Source organism: Oenanthe melanoleuca, chromosome 1A (assembly GCF_029582105.1).
Source record: "Oenanthe melanoleuca isolate GR-GAL-2019-014 chromosome 1A, OMel1.0, whole genome shotgun sequence".
Lineage (NCBI taxonomy): Eukaryota > Metazoa > Chordata > Aves > Passeriformes > Muscicapidae > Oenanthe > Oenanthe melanoleuca.
In genome coordinates this window covers 19236345-19253952 of record NC_079334.1, presented here as the reverse complement: position 1 = coordinate 19253952, position 17608 = coordinate 19236345, and the positions used below count along the sequence as shown (strand labels likewise).

The 17608-nt window shown below is 41.2% G+C and overlaps 1 protein-coding gene across 1 annotated transcript in view; it reads left to right on the top strand.

Annotated features, from left to right (window-relative positions):
* NUAK1 (NUAK family kinase 1) overlaps positions 1–13246 on the top strand; it is a 46404-nt gene extending 33158 nt beyond the window's left edge. The window contains exons 3-7 of the mRNA XM_056516279.1: positions 227–378; positions 1675–1740; positions 7560–7679; positions 7975–8107; positions 9171–13246. Coding sequence (XP_056372254.1) covers positions 227–378; positions 1675–1740; positions 7560–7679; positions 7975–8107; positions 9171–10324 — 1625 coding nt within the window. The 3' untranslated portion in view covers positions 10325–13246. The remainder of the gene's footprint in view (positions 1–226; positions 379–1674; positions 1741–7559; positions 7680–7974; positions 8108–9170) is intronic.
* Positions 13247–17608: the final 4362 nt, after the last annotated feature.

Here is a 17608-nt window from a genome sequence, read left to right as displayed (position 1 = left end):
GTGAAAACCTCAACTTCCTTCTCTTGTGTCTGAGATGTTGTAATCTTCCTCTGGTAAAAAGTAGCTTTGGAACTTGCTTTTTGCAGTGGGACTGTTGTTACATCTCTCCAGCCTGCAATGGTGGTCTAGGATGTGATCAGGCATCCTGAGAATTCTTTACTCTTTGAAGCATCAATTTTCAAATTATTGAATCAACTGTGGTGTTTTTTTCTTTTCTTCTGTGCAGTGTTTGAAAATAAAGATAAGATTGTGATCATCATGGAGTATGCAAGTAAAGGAGAGTTGTACGATTACATCAGTGAGAGGCGGCGATTAAGTGAAAGAGAGACAAGACACTTCTTCCGACAAATAGTCTCTGCTGTGCATTACTGCCACAAGGTGAGCAAAGGACTTCATAGTAAAAAATGCTGTTTCAAGGCTGATGACTGGCATATATTTCAAAGCATGTCTGAGGCAACAGTATTCATTATTAAGTATCAGAGCATATGATTTTATCATTACAACAGGAGATCTTCATTAAAAGCGCTAGACGGAACTACTGCCTTTTTTTAAGGACTAATGATGTTTTCCTGTGTTATGGCAGATACCAGACACACCCTTACTTCAGACCTACCTTGCATTTTTGCCTTTAAAATAATTCTCCTGACATTAAAAGCTCAAAAATTACACTATCAACTAGGGAAGGCATCCCATAGAACCTCCACAGCATTAATATTAATGCATTCAAAAAAATGTTAGTTTGCGATTCGAATATGCTAGTAAACAACTTTAGAACAGGAGATATAATATATGAAAGTAAAAGCCAAGAGAATGCTATGAGGTTCGTGCATGAGCTTTAGTACATACTCATTCTGGATAGGTAAAAGTAACTTTGCCAGATGGAGCGGGAAAGATACCATTTGCTAATGACCTTATCCATCATGGTACCCACTTGGAATGACAAGTCAAGCAATTAAACCCAAGGTAGCTGACTAGCTGTCATCATGGACCTTGTATCCCTGTTTATGAAAAAACTGCATAGAGCCAAAACTTGTGTGAAGCTAAAGGTAATGAGCAGCTAACACAATTTTAATTTGAATTCATGAAAAACTTAAGTCACTGTTTGAATTCTGATAAAAAGGGGGTTTCTCAAAGTCCTCACTGTGTAGTGCTGAAAAGCAGCAGTGCCATTCCTGCTGCAGTTAATTTTCCCAAGTTTCTGTAAAGAAGACTCTGACCTAGACTAAGTCTGTTTGCTTCAGTCCCTAACATTTACAATCCTTTGGGATTATAACTCCCCCGATCCACGTGGCTGCTCATTGGAGGAATGAGGGCTTTTGTAGGGGCATACGTCATTGACAGATACTGGTTTCTGGTGCCTGGGAAGAATATCCTGCTTTCACACAGTGGGGGCAGGATCCAGGATGAAATTAAGCCGAAAAGACACCCCCCAGCCCTGCACACCCCACCCCCCTGCTGTTTTAGAGTCTTTGTGGGAGGACAGATTCCAGTCATTCTTCCCTTAACCACACACCAAGTGACTAATACAGCGCCTGCCACTAGTCACTGGGCCATGAGTGTTATGACAGTGAAATCAGCCCTGAAATGTAGATGCAAAGACCACCCTGCCAGTTCACCTTTAGTTTTCCCAAAATTTTCTCATGCTCTTCCCCATTTTCTTTTTCCTTGTTTCAGAATGGTGTTGTCCACAGGGACCTAAAATTGGAAAACATTCTTCTTGATGACAATTTTAATATTAAGGTAGGATTCTTTTGCTCAGCTTCTCAGAATGGATTTGCATGTTTTATAACATTTTTACCCAAAGGTATTACAAGAGCCATTGTTATGGTAACAGCTACTAAGCAACAGCATCTGGCAAGAGGCTCAGAGGTTTGGAGGTTGGGGGAAGACACCGCTGATTCCCAGTAATAACAGTAAATGAAGCTTTGCATACTTTGGAGGAGAAAGCCCTGTCCTGCCATGCAAAGGCCACAATTCCCAATGCAGTATCTACCCACTGGTAGAAAACAGCAGAGCATTTTGTGCAATTTGGCTTATTGTACAAATATTACTGCTGGCTGCTTCTGGGGCTAGGGGAAAACTGTTCTGGTCTACAGGGTTCAAGTGGCTCCTACAGAACAGTCTGAATGCTCTTTTGATCATGGCTGGAAAATAAGCAAATAGAGTTTCAAAATAAACCTAGTAAAGCACATGTGCTTCATTAGGAAATGGCCTTGGAACTTCAGACACAAACGTATACTTTGGATAGTGATGTCAGTGATGTCATTTCCATGCCATTTCTCCCCAGTGAAAGCATGGGAATGACCTTTTTTCCTGTCTTCTTCTTCTATTATTTATAGCTGTAGCACAAAGTTAAATAATGCAAAGATTTAATTTCCAGAGTAATTTCCTATATATATCCTATTTAGATTCCTCTATAAAATAAGTGTTTCACTTTCAACTTTGTTCCTCCTTGGGTAGCTGCATGTGCTAAGGGTGGCAGGATGTGCTCATCCACAGGCAAGCAAGCAGAGGGAGGAACACCAAAGAGTTTCTGCTGATGCTTAAGCATCCTTCTTTAATTAAAAAAGTAATCAAGGAGCTACTTGCGTAGCCCAATACCTAAATACCCTGTGCCTTCCTTTTGTCTCTCCTGAAAGCCCCGGGGCTGCAGGCACTGCCTTCTGTGCTTCACACTGGAGAGATTGTCTGCATTTCCATTGGAAATGGAAAGTAACATGTGGTAGCTGCCATCTGTGTAACGCTGATGGCAGAAGCTAACTTGAATCAACTAGTGGATTAAAGGCACATAAATATGTGGTTTCCAAAAATAGTCCTTTACGGAAGGCCCATGCAATGCAATATCTGGATGTTTTGCTGTTAGCATCCAGCATTGGAACAGACCCTCCCTCTCCTGTTCCTACAGGGACACTGTCTGCAGCAGCCAGAGCTGTTCTCAGCAGTGCTGAAAACAAAAACTAGCCTTTCTAGGACATTGTATACGAATCAGGCTTCCGCAGGCAGGATGACCTTTCTTTCCACATTACACGCCAAACTATCTTCCCAGCTAATCAGAGAATTCTTGAGAGAAAAGAGGAATTTGTGGAATTTGCTAGCTGTAGAGGGCTGGATCTCTGCACTGTGGTCCTCATATGCAAAACCAATCACTTCCTCAAGCCTCTGGGGAGCTGAGCTTTGTCAGACAGCTCCGCTTCTGCTCCTCTCTCCTTTATGGGAGTTGTTCTCCTGCGGGTGGAGCAGAAGGATGGGGCAGGGACAGGTAGCTGGGTTTGGTCCACACTTGGAGCTGACCCAGGGGCTTCAGGACCCCTAATGCATTTCAGCCTCCATAGTGAGTGGCACTGCTGTGGGAGAAATTCAGGTAGCTCTGCCTTCTCAGATTCCTTCCAGTTATTTGGACATCTTTTTCTTGAGGGTTTCCCTTTCGTGACTTGCGTTGTGTTTAAACTGCTGTAGATATTTTTCATATTTCCAGCCTTTCCTCAGCTACATCTCTTCAGTGTTAAGGCCTCTGAGCAGGCAAGGCTGCCTTGGCATGGGCAAGTGGCTTCTTTGCTGTCCCCTAGTCACTAGTTCTGCAGAGGGTCTCATGAAACTGAAAAGCAGACTGAACTCTGGACAGTACTGATATTTCATACATCTTACAGTCCATAGTGTTTGAATTTGGATTGCTTCAAGAGGTGACTTTTGGTATGGTTTTCCTTTTTCTCTGTGCTCTCTTTTTTTAAACCTTGTGAGTAAGGTCAGCTTTGAATACTTGATGTTAAGCATGCAGCCACTATTTCCTGATGCTGAAGCTTTGAATATGTTGCTGTGGTTTCTGTGTTACTTGCACAGAATTTTACTTCCCCTACTTTCTTTTTCTTTGTGTCACTAAACAGTAACCGTTGGCAAGGAAACACATATGGAACAGTAAATTATTTATTAGGAGTAAATTTATCAGGTCCTTATTCTGAGAGTATTTACATGTGGTTAGTTCAGGCAGAAAAAAATGCGGTTTGGGGCTTGGTATTGACTGAAGGCTTCAATTACTCAGGGGAAGGCATTTTCTAGAAATGGATTTATAGTCTTATCAGTACTTTCCTAGTATTTACATTTCATTCAGTGGATTATAAACACAAAACTAGCAGTTTGATTTTAACAATGAGAAAATTATAGGAATGTCTGTTCTTGGGTGCAGTCTGCAATTAAATACATGTTTCTGATGAAGCCAGTGATCTATGCATTATGATTTACAAAAACATGTCATAATAATGTGAAGAAAAAATAAGATGTTGTAAAAATGGATCCCTGCATAGCAGCTTAAACAATACTTTTAAACCAGGAAATAAAGAGGACAAGTAATCCATTACAAATCATTATCCAACTAAAAGGGCCCCAGGCCTTTTTACTTTTTACTACACTAACTTGGAAACTATTCTTAAGCTTATGATAATTAAATGAAGGTCATAAAAGATATGGAGACATGGAGACATAAGAAGGGTTTGTTTGTTTGTTTGTTTTTTTGTTTAAAGAGTTGTGATGGTGAGTAAAAATCTCTGGAAGCAGAGTCATGTGTTAGAATACAGCAACAAGGAAACACCAGTGTCTGGAAGCAACAAAAAAATTACACATTTTGAAGAGCTCTGCATCTCCTCAGGCCAGAGGTGGAGGAGGAAAAGGTGATCCAATCTGTGGTGTATTGTTAGGTTTTTCATGGGCTTGTTGTATGCAGTATTGTTTCCTGCAGACTTTTACTGAAAGCCACTGAATGCAGCAGATATAAATTAATTCAAATGAGCATTAAACACTTGTGAGACTGAACATCCGTGTTCACGGTAGGGATGAGAATGGTTCCTGGGCTGGGAATTGCAGCTAAAAGAGATGTCTAGCAGAGGTTGATGTAAACAGTATCATCAACCCCAAAGTGATAGAAGAGTAGAACAATGCAAGTATAACAGTAACATAATCCTGCTAACTGCACATTCTCCTGGACTGGTGAGGGGACACCAATCAGACTAACCACTAAAAAACCCACAAGGGTTTCATATATACAGACTAAGTGTATGGAATTGGGATTTACTTTGCTGGAAGTCTCACCAACTGCACATACATTTCATTTGCTTTAAGAGACCTAATTATTTCTCTATCTGTAGTACAGGGAGATAGATTCTTAAGTGGGATAAAACAGACAATTTCCATGAGTGTGAACTTCATGGAATTTATATTCTACACTTCAACAATAACTTACATCTGGTTTATCATAGCTAACAGTAAATATGAAACATACACTCCTGAAGCAAGGGGAATAAAAGTCCACTTTTCTGCTCCTCCCAATTTAGGAAGTTCTTTTGACTTGATGCCTTACTTCCATTTAAGTGCCAAGAACATGAAGTAATGTTGGCTTCTATTAATCTTGTTTTGGGGGGCATGACAGTTTTAATGGGAAAAGCTGATAAACATCAGTCTGTGAGCATGGGAGTGGACTGTAACATAAATACTCTTTTCCTGAATGGTCAAAATGAAAACATGAATGCCCAAGTCTGAAAGTTTCTTAGAGTGAACAATGGTATGTGTATCCCTATATATATATATATATATATATATTTGTGCACATCCAAATGCATTTTGTACATTCCATGGTGTTAAGGGAATGTATTTTCATAAAGAATCACACTGCAGTGATTTTCCTTGCCTTAGCTGCATCCTGAACTAAAATAAAAATTAATGACCAGCATGAATTTTTAACACTGAAATGATCCCATTTTTCCCCTGATTGACAGGGCACACTTCAGAAGGCTTAAAACCAACTTCCTGCAAGCCAGGCAGGGTGACTTGATAAGAAAGTGGAATTTAAGGCAATTAAGTGCAATCTGAGCCATGAGAATATGTTTGCAGACTGCAAGCCTACAACAGCTGTTTTCAATGACATTCCAACCATACAATGAAGATTTTACAAACCACATTTATTTAAGGGTTGAATTTTCTGCTGTGGGTTGATAATACGCTGTCTGAGGGACTGAGTGAATTCAATCTATGAATGAACATGGTGAGATGAATTAAAATTAATTAACATAAATCAGCTGTTCTTTGAGCAGGATGAATACAGATTGCCAGTGAAACACCTGCACAATAAGAACATCAAAATAGGGAAGATTGAAGCATGAAATCTCGTATCTGACTTGTGACTTTAAAAATTGTGTAAAAAGGATATATTTAAAAAGTTTGTATTTCTAATGTGAAAGTATCTAACAACTATATATCTATATCTGTTTAGAAAGGGTATATATGTTCCTGTTGTGGTCTCAATTGTGTCATTTTTCAGTGTAGCTGTACCAGTTGAGGTAGTAGAAACAAAGACTTTGCCTCTTCCAAGAGTTCACTGAACATTGTAATTCAACAGGTATTAGAGACATTGATAATACACATTTTAGAAAGCCAAGAGTAGAATGATGGTGCTGGCAAATCCTTTTCTTTACAACTCACTTTGTGTTTTCTTGAATTTTCTCTTGTGAAAATTCCTGGCATTTAATTCCTTTCTGGTAGAAAAGACATGGATGAGGTGAAGAAAACCCAGAGAAAACTCCTGTCTTTTATATCTACAGTACCTTTTTATGCCTTTATGTCTTTTGCCTTTGTGCTTTATGTCTTTTATGTAGGCATTACATTGATTGTGGGCAGTAATACAAGTATCTCTGGAAAGCAGAAACATTTGGGTTTTAAACAAGAGGAAAATGAGATGTGTTGCCTTGTGCTAGAGAAACAAAGAAAATGCAGTTTGTGGGAGTATTTAGTGTTGCTGTCCTCAGCCTTTGTTTTGTAAGAACAAGAACAGAGAATTGAAGTAAACAAAATATTTGGACCTGATCCTGCAATTCCTACATGGGCAGAATTCCCAACAGTCCCAAGGGAAGTTTTGTTTGTGTTGGGAAAGCCAGATTTGGGCCCATTGTTTCCAGTTAGGAACCAGACTTGTGTTTATTATCTCGTGATAGACATCTCATGGCCTTAACAGCTCAGATTCCTTAGCCCTGTGTCCCTGAATCTGGAGGAGTGAGTGACTGCCTCACTTTGACCCTCATTCCAGATGATTTCAAAAATCACCTTCTTCAGCAATGCTTAGCTTCCTGCAGCACTCCTGCCTCCCTCCTCCTGTTGAATTTATAGGTGGTGGTTTTTGGCTTGCATGTGTGTGATAAGAAGGGTGGTACTTTCTGCTTGCTTTCCTCTGGTATTAATGACTATACAAGATGAAGAGCAGTCAGTGGACAGCAGGCTTCGCAGTGTGAGATTGTCTTTGCAAGCGTATGCAATTCATCTGGGATAAAATTACCAGCTGGTGGTTGTGCTGTTGGTGGCCTGTCTGTGAATGTACCCAAAGCATCCTTGTTCCCAATCAGGAGGACTTAACCTGGGAGCCCTTCTTTTCTGAGGGACTTTTAGAGAGAAAAGTAAAATCCGCATCAAGTTCCTTGCCCTATGGCAGAGACAAATATAGCTAAGTATTTCCTGATAAAGGATTTTTTGTTACTTGATGAAATCATTAATATTACAAATGCCTTGTGCAAATCTGTTTGCAGATTGCTGATTTTGGACTCTCCAACCTTTATCATAAAGACAAGTTTCTCCAGACCTTTTGTGGAAGCCCACTGTATGCTTCCCCTGAAATAGTTAATGGACGGCCTTACAGAGGCCCAGAGGTAAGAAGGGTCAGTTTTTCTGTGGTGGTATGGGGATGTCTTTGAAGATAATGTTCTTGAGGGGTAATCTTAATGCACATGTTACTGTACATGTGAGTTCACTTGGGTCTGTGCCATATTTGAAGCTGCTTCACTTTTTTTTACATTGCCTGTGGGTGGTTAGTGAGATATTAGATACAACTTTGACCAGCAGTAGGTGCAGCTGGACACGATGCTGCTCTTGTGGTGCTAATGGCATGGAGAAGGGCAGGGATTAACTTTCCTGGGCTTCACACATGTTGTGTCTGTATTTCAGGTTGACAGCTGGGCCCTCGGTGTATTGCTTTACACTCTGGTTTATGGAACGATGCCCTTTGATGGCTTTGATCACAAAAATCTCATCAGGCAGATCAGCAGTGGAGAATATCGTGAGCCAACACAGACCTCAGGTATGAAAAAGGACTGTACTGAGCTGACAGCAATTCAGAATGGAACATTTTGTTTGGCCCCTTTCAGTATGGTACAGTGTCACATTAGAATGATGATTAGAATGATGACCAAAAAAAGTCTCATTCTCCTACTGAGTTCATCTGCTATAAATTCCCATCTGGATACAGCACTTTCCAAAAGCCCTATTGAAATTAAAGTTTTGTAGCAGATAGATGTTGTTGCTTTGGGGAGCTGTAATGGGTTCTTTTAAGTAGATTTGTGGCAGTGGAAGGTCTGATAGCTATTGCAAACTGAATAGTTCAGATAAGCTGTAAACAACATACTGGTACAGATCAGTCCTCTCACCACTCTGTGGGCTATCATAAGCAGAGAGAAGATGAGTGGTCAGAGCAACGCAGTCTCTTATTAAGGAAGACAGGCCAAAATCTGAGTTAATGCTACTGTGTTCACACTGGCTTCTAGGATAGTACATTAAGCAGTCACCTGACAGAAAAGTAGCAGCTAAGTCCTCCTTATTGATGATACTGACTTCTTCCAGCCTTAAATATCTATGCAGATATCATATTTAAATTAATATTTATCTTGTATCAGTTGTTTGCCATTCCTTTCAGTTTTCTGTCTTCTCACTCTCTGTATGAAAATAAACCTTTACAATACACAGAAGACTACTACATTGTTTATGGAAAAAGTAAATACAAAAGCAATAATGTGTAGATCATTTAAAATATCCCAATTCCATTTTATTTTCCTCTAAGTTTTGTCATTAGAGTCAATAGGTTGGTGACTTCCTTCAGTAATATGGAACTATTCACTATCTAGTACAGTACAAGCATTAATTCATTGGATAGTGTACATTTTCCAGAGTGAATCATATTCTTCTGATAAAAAGTAGTGCTCAGAGGCATTTTCCATCATTGACTGGTGGTCAAAGCCTTGTTCCCTTTCTCTGTAGTATGAAGCATTATTTTTGCTCATTTGATTGTCTTCACACTTTCAATTTAAACTGAGAAACCTAAGAATGCCCATGTTCTAAAGATGTTATATGCCATTCTTCATCCCTAGATGCTCGTGGTCTTATCAGATGGATGCTGATGGTGAACCCTGAACGCCGAGCAACCATTGAAGACATTGCCAACCACTGGTGGGTTAACTGGGGCTACAAGAGCAGTGTCTGTGACTGTGATGCCATGAGGGACTCTGAGTCCCCACTGCTGGCACGGTTCATTGATTGGCATCACCGTTCTACTGGCCTCCAACCAGAGACTGATACCAAAATCAAGTGCCTTTCTAAGCCCAAAGGTCCTGAAGTCACACTAGAGAGACAAAGGTCTCTGAAAAAATCAAAAAAGGAAAATGACATTGCACAGTCCATCCAGGAAGGAGGAGCTGAAAATGCAACCAAACCAACCTCCAAGAGACCCAAAGGCATCCTGAAGAAAAGGAGCAACAGTGAACATCGCTCTCACAGTGCAGGTTTCATTGAAGGAGTTGTCAGCCCAGTGTTACCCTCCGCTTTTAAGCTGGAGCAAGAGTTGTGTAGGACTGGCGTGGCCATTAAAAGTGTTGTAGAGGGAGAGGTAGCTGGAAAATACAGCACTAAGCAGTCTTCACTAATGCCAAAAAAAGGAATCTTGAAGAAGACTCAGCAGAGGGAGTCTGGCTATTACTCCTCTCCAGAAAGAAGTGAATCTTCTGAACTCTTGGACAATAATGATGAGACAGTAAACAGTGACACTTCTCCAGGGGTCACAGAGCCATCCAGAAATGGGTCTTACATCCATTCCTGCAGGCGTAAGGGCATCTTGAAACATAACAGCAAGTATTCTACCAACAGCACTGAACCTGCTTTGATTAGCCCTGACACACCAACGCTGGAGGCCATGGAAGAAATGGTCTTGCCTGGGGACGCATTACCTCGAAGTTACAGTCGCCCTTCCAGCGTAATTAGTGATGACAGTATTTTGTCCAGTGACTCATTTGATTTGCTGGATTTGCAAGAGAACAGGCCAAACAGGCAGAGAATTCGAAGCTGTGTCTCTGCTGAAAATTTCCTCCAGATCCAAGACTTCGAAGGACTTCAGAACTGCCCACGGCCACAGTATCTAAAGCGTTACCGCAACCGTCTGGGGGACAGCAGTTTTTCTCTTCTCACAGACATGGATGATGTGACTCAGGTCTACAAGAAAGCCCTAGAGATCTGTAACAAGCTCAACTAGCAGAGGGAAGATGGAAAGGGGAGGGAAGGGAGTTATTCTGTGTACCTTTATGATGGAGTAAGCCAGGTCACTGATTTGCTGACAATGGTAGGTTTTGATTCAGAGTAGCTGACTGTACCTACTTAGCTGAACTCTGAGTAAAGTTGCCCCAAAGCCATCTCACACTTCTCTAATTTTGTGTCCTCAAAATATTACCTACGTGACCAGAGAAAAAACCTTTGGTCTTTTTATCTGTGATGAAAGCACATCAGGAGCTAGCAGACAAAAGCATCAAGACTTGATGGCTCGAAGTCAAAGCTAGACAGAATTAAAACTGGAAGTGAGGGACACATTTTGAGAGGTTTGTAATTAATATTAGATAAGCTTTATTAAGAGAAGAGCTGAATTCTTCAAGTCAGATTTGGATGCCTTTTAGAACAAGAGGCTTTATCTCCCTCTGAAGTTATTTGTCTGAGTACAGTGATAGCATAGTGGGAATCTTTGGCTTGCATTATGCAGGACAGCAGGCTAGATGGTCAGTATGGTCCCTTCCACCAGACTGACCTGAGAGGTTCTGAACATGTTCTAAGATAATTTGAGCGACTTGCCCCAGAAAAACCTCATGAGGTGTTTGTGGACAAGCAATGGAGCAGGCATTCATATCTGGACTTCCCACAGTGTCCAGAGCCATTGCTCTTCAGTGAGTAGAAAGTTCTAAAATTGTTTCCAGCTACCAGCAAAAATAGAGCCACAGAAATTATAGTGGCAACTGGAAGGAATGGATGTTATCAGCAGCAAAATGACTTTTTAAGGCTTTTCAACCCATATGTTCAATCTGTTACTCGTTTGAAATGCCAGATGAATGCCCAAACAAAGATGGATCTGACAAAGGGTCTCAAGGGTTAACTGACCCTCCAATCTAGAGTTCAGTCACTGTCAGCAAATAGTGCCACCTTGCTGCTAGCTTGTAGTATTTGGGGGTGACAGTAGTTTGCAACCAGAATGTTAGGTAAGGAAAAGGTTGTAGAATGTAGGAAATGGATAGAGGTCAGAAAGTTAGTGGGAAGATGCCTTTCTGCAGGTGAAAGTGTTTCTAGTTTGGTGGTAATGGAGCAGAAAGAATTGAGTGATGAAATGATAACGGTAGATTTAATAAGTTAGCATAAAGTTGTTGGCCTGCTTCTATCTAGTGTAGCTGGTACTGAGTGTGCAATGATACCAGGTTGAAAAAAAAAAAAAAAAAAGATATGTGTTTGTGTTCTCAGACATAGCCAGCTATCCAGACTGAAGGCTTCACTCCCATAAAGGTACCACATGGGTCTACTGGATTACCTGAATGTAAGCCTATGTCAGAAAGGCACTGTGTGTTTGACAGGCCTGGGCAAACTGGAATCTTCAGGCCCATTTCGGTCTCATTTCCTTCAGCACATAGCCTGTGGCTTTCTTGGAGGTGCACTGGTGTGATTAAATCACAGGTTTCAGCTGATGGCGTCAGATGATCCACAGCTGCAAAGCTTGTATCCACACTCATACCCAGAGCAGAGGGACATGGGGCAAGTTCTGGTCTCACTCCTGCCCTGTAACTGGAACTGAAAGCGGAGTTTGACTCACTGTGTCCCAGATCCTAGAGATGGTGCAGAAACCGAATAGAGTTCCTCTGGGGATTCTTTGGGAATCGGGGATAAGTCCATACATCGTTGGCATCTGAGACAGGGAGCTATTTCACTTGCAGGTTCCTCTTACTCAGTGTGTCATGGTACTTAAGTTTGCTGGTTCCTCCTAAAAATTAAGTGGGCTACCTAGCATAAAGATGAGGCAGCTTGAGTTTCTTAAATCAGTTAATCTGCCTCTGTGGAGAAACTTTACTTTTTACTTATTCACTTACACTGGACCAAATTTGACTCTGAAATAAACAGTGTCAATACCATGAAATGTCTGAGAGAATACTCTCAGGTGGTCAAGTGAAAAGTGGCTCACTGTCATTTGCTCAGGAAGGGCAACTGCAGGTGATGTCTCTACAGATGTGTACCTCTCTGTATGATATTCAGATGTCTCATCTTCTCTCACAAGCCCTGCATGTGCTCGTTTACCCCATCCCAAACCAGCACCCCATTTTGCAGTGTGTTGAATTAACAGGTTTGCTGTGGTGCATTTTAAAACAACTCAACATAGTCTCCATGGCCTTTCTGAAACAAGGGGGGATGTGCCTTGCAGCCACAGCTTTTCATGCCCTGGGGTGTAAGAGCTGCATCCTCAGCTGGTGTGAGTCAGTGCTATCCTGTTGAGGCCGGAGCATCACACCTTCCCTGAACATCTGGCACTAAACCTTGAGTGAATTTATAGAGGTTTCAGGAGGAAGGGGAGGGAGCTCAGCTGGCTGTGGCAGGGAAGGAGGAGTACTCTGAAGGCTCCTGTCTCCAAGGCTTTTGCCCAGGCCTGCTTCCTTGTGTACAAATGTGAATGAGTGAGTGACTGCTTGCTGCCAAACTGGAAATGTTATGTAGGGATTTACTGGCATGTTACTGGCATGTTACATGTTTACTGGCATGTTATCATTCCTAGAAGAGAAGAAAAAAAAACTTGACTGCACATTGTTACTATTAGTGTTGTGATTCTTATTTAATTTTTTTTGTAATACAAAGTCAACTTTTTTATTTGAATTTGTCTTCTTTTTTTTTTTTTTTTATTTATTGGTCTGAAAGCCATTTCAAAGTTATAATAATATATTTGGTGTAATTTAATTGGTGCAACATTATTTTACAGCTCCGGCCAAAATTGTTTGGTGTTATTTTTTGGGGTTTCTTGTTTTTTTCTCCCAATCCTTGGTTGGTTTGAGCTCTATGAGGCACACAGGGAAAAACGCTGGATAATCACCCGAAGTGTTTGTATTTTTAATCTGATACTGTTTTTTATTAAATAAAATGAAATTAATGTAACTGTGAAGAGTCTCTCTCTCTCTCTCTCCTTTTTCTTTTTTGCTGTACATCAGCGTGAGCCAATGCCAAATGGTAATGAACTTGTCATGCAGAAATACAGCAGCATCTCAGCACTTTGTACCAAGTTGTTTATGCAAACCTCCTTGGCTCATTTGTGCATTTGAATATAATGTGGGTGGCCACAGAGACTCCCTTGCTGTGAAGCATTTGGCACTGCAAAGCACGCAGAGCTTTCAGCTCTAGAAAAGCTTGGTGGAGAATAGCTGGCTGGGGGTTTTCTGTTGAAGATAAATGAGGTTTGTGGGCCAGGTGAGACAGAGCTGGCTGAGCAGACACAGCACAACTCATTTGTAGCTCAGAGTCAGATGGTCATGGTCCTTTCTCTTCCCCATCTGGAAAAGGGACAGTTTATTGACAGTGTTTTTCTTGGTAAAATTTAGGGGGTTTGAGCAGTAATTTGATCAAAAAAGACTGATGGCCATTCACTGCTGTTGAGTGTGTGTTGATTTTGGTCAGATGGCTTTGAACAGACAGAGTAATCAGCTGGTGAGAGGGGAAAAAGGGGGGTCAGTTTTCATTTTTTTGGAATCCCCATGATCCACCAGAAGGCTTTAGATTGTTTTTCTTGGAAAACAGGTGAGCATCATAAGGGAAGCTGGGTGTCAGGTATGCTGTGTGTGCTGGGGACTTGTTAAAATAAAGGAAATGGTTGGCAATGTCTTAGTATTGGCTCTGAGCAGGACACCATTAAGCTTCACCCTTGATGCAGCCAGCCAAGATACCTGTGGTGTATATTCTGCTTTTTTAAATTACAGGCAGTTTGGATTAGGATCCAAGGTTTGGATATTATGATAAAAGAAACAGGCTTTAATTGTTCCAATTCATTTTCTCTCTCTTGAGCTGTTTAAAAGAAGAATCCATGGCTGTAGCTGCTAGATTACAAGCACTTAAAACCCAGTGGGAATAAGGGGAAGAATCCAGTGGTGCAGAAGGGTAAGCAGGTGTTACATTACAAAAGGAATGATTATCTGCTGTGTGCTGATTGAGTCAGGAATTATGAGGTGTATAGTCAAAGTCAGCAGCACGCCTGTTCTTGCACCCAAGGTGAGTAAGGCCTAATTGTGCTGGTGGTGGAAAATATACTGCAAGTCTCTTCTGTACTAGCAATTATGAAACAACTTTTTTTTTTTTTTTTTCTTTTTTTTTTTTTTTTTTTTTTTAAAACGCTAGTTAGAAAGTGAAGCTGAGGGCAAACTGCTTCATTTCTAAAATAATGACTTTTAGAAAGTTCTGGATGGCTGGGCATGGTGCACATTTGTGGCAAGCTCTGAGGAGTACATGTTTGTACAGCTCTGAGAGTGCACAGCTCTGGGGTGGGGTGGGAGCTCAGAGATTTAATTTTCCTGTTTATTACAAAAGATAAGTACAGAGCAGTATGCCTTAGCTGAAGTCACATAGTAAATCTGTAGACAGACCTGGTCTTCTTTTATGTTTACTGTGTAGGCATTCCAGTGGTTCTCAGAAATTGTAAAGTTTTTATGGTTTGGGCAAGAAAGGAGCAAGGAAGCAAGAGAGGAGCGTTTTCAGTTACTGCAGACAAATGAATTTGCAGATAAATTTGTTAATTGACTCCATAAGCATGTGCAGTAAAACTTTGCAACAGCAGAGCCCCAGTTATAGCTACAGGGTAAGTCATAGCTAGCCTAATGAAGGGAGATGTCTGATACTTATGTAAATTTGGTATATATAAGAAGCTTATCAGTTTGATTCTACATTTATCTCAGTGATTCACAGCTCATTTTAATGAGCTGCTTCTGGAGACAAATCTGCAGGAATGCTTTTGTTGAGCCAATAGAAACTCCGATGTTTGCTAGCATCAGCCCCTGGTCTCCTGGTCTCTTGTACCTGTTACTCATTTCAGGGTTTCAACTGGAAGTTTTGCCACAGCAGAGAACAAGCTGAGTTTCCACTGCATTATTGATATTTAGAATTCAACTGCAGCCTTTATTTATTGTCTGGTGGAGCTGTTTTTTCCTTCTTGCCAAACCAAGACATCTTTCCCATAAAAGACTGAGTAATTTGGCTGGAGAAGCAACTTTTTTGGATAGATGATCTGAGCATTTTGTTTCTGGCTATCTCTCTCTATTCCTTACTCCCTGCCCCATATTTCCTGGAATTTTATCAGTGCAGAAAACCCTTTGATTTGCATGTCATGTGGCCATAGAGAGCCCTGAACTTTGAAGGAAATTATATTTATTTGCACTGATACTTAATTGTTCCTTGGAAAAGCATTTTATAAGACAATTTTATGAATCTCCAGAAGACTCCTCATCCCAACTCAAGTTTGTGCTGAGTATTGCACCAGGCTTAGGGCCACGAGGGAGTTAGGTAGGTGACTGCTATCAAAATAAGGAAATCAGCTGTGGGTGCTGCCTATAGGTGCTCTTCTGGGTCAGGACATCACCCAACTTCTTCATTCAGCAAAGCATCCTGACTGCCAGTGTGAACACAGTTTTTTTTAGCACTGAGCACCTTTAAAAATCCATGCCTGACCTGTCTCACAATGAGCACCCTGCACTGAAGACTTTGCTATCAGAGACCACGTGGGAATGTTGGCATCAACCTGCCTTGACATTTTCTTTTTTGCCCTTTCCCCTTTCACTTTATCCTATTTACTTAACACAAATAAAGCGTGAATCTCTCTCTCACATAGTCCAAATCCTGCTTGCTGCCCTATTTAGCTTTGCTCCATAGACTGCATAAATCTCCTGTCAGGACAGGGGGCTGACCTTTGCTCCCAAGGTCCTTTGGCAGCTCTAACCCAGGCTGTGGCATTGCTCGGCCTCAAAGGCCCTTGGGATCCATCTCTGCAGTGGTGGCTCCAGCACTGGTCCTTTGCAGCAGGCAGCTTTTCTTCCAGGATGCAGAACCATGGATGGGACCCTGAGCTAACAGCAAGGAGCTCTCTGAAAGAGGCACCAAGCAGTGGGGCAATTACAAAGCTGGGCTGCCAGGACAAACGGGTTGGACTGACCCAATATAAATCCCTGGAAGCTGGTGGTGAGATTATACCCTTCCCAGCAGGAATCCCCTAAGAAAACTGGTCCTTTCATAGGCTGGGGAGATGTTTATGCATTTAGAAATACGAGGAAGGAATAACTGTAAAGGACTGTCTGAAAAGCTGTGGAGGAGGGAGAATTTTTCTTATGGCTCTGCAGTACATAGAGTTTATTAAGAAACCCTTCCAAATTTCAGCCTCAGAGATAATAGGACAAGACATACTTTAAATAGAACCAAAGGGAAAACAAATTCATAACAGATGTTAGAAAATATGTAAATATATATTTGTATTTACATATTAAGCCCTAGTCCTCGCCTGCCAGGCAAGATTGCTAGGACCAGAGCGTGTGTCATCATCCCAGCTGCACTGGGAATTGTCAAAAATATTTCTTTAAATGTTTCTTCAAACTCTGTTGTTCTCTTTAGCTGCACGTCCCACAGCTTGATGATTTAATCAGAAGATTTCTTGAGACAAGGGATCTGCTGCCTGAGAAGAGATCTTTGCTAAATTCCCGTACAATCCAGTGCCACAAGAAATGTTCGGTTAGCTCCAGCCCTTAGAAGCCCCAAGGTAGTTAAGACCCCTGCATTCTCAGGACAAAATTGTGTCAGACTGGAAAAAGGCTATGGGTAACATCCCCGGATGGTGCAAACTGATGGTGACCCAACCTGGACAAGCATCCAGCCTCAGAAAGCAAATTCCTATCATTGTGAAACTGTGACTGGATTGAGTGGGAATGGCATCCAGCCCCATGTGTTCACCATTTGATCTCTCCATATGAGGAATTCTGTATTTTTAAAAGTAATGTTAGAAATACCTGTTTCTGAGAAGCCAATTTCAGCTGCCCACACCTGAATTTTTGAAACCAATGGCCACCATCTGCTCTCTGTGACCGCAGCCTGAGCTTACACGGATAAGGCTTACTGGACCTCAGTCTGGACATCTCAAAATAGATACTCTGAAATCTTGAGTCTTTCCTTAGCTGTCTGGGGCCTTTCAAAACACTGGCACACCAGGGCATTGTAAAATTTTGGGGAAATTGAACAATTTTTCAGCTTAATAGGAATAGGAATTTTATCATTAGTGGTGATTTTTTAGGAAACCAAAATGTTTTTAATTTCTCAGGAGTGTATGACTGTGAGTACTGCATAGAAGACAGGAATCTTCATTCCCTTAGAAAAACAAGACACTTGCAAAGCTTTCAACAGCCCCAGAATTTGAGCATTACAGTTCAATAAATCTGTCCTTTCCTGAGGGAAATGATGCTTTGGTCAAGTTTCTAACGTGATCTTATCCCAGGGTATCCCA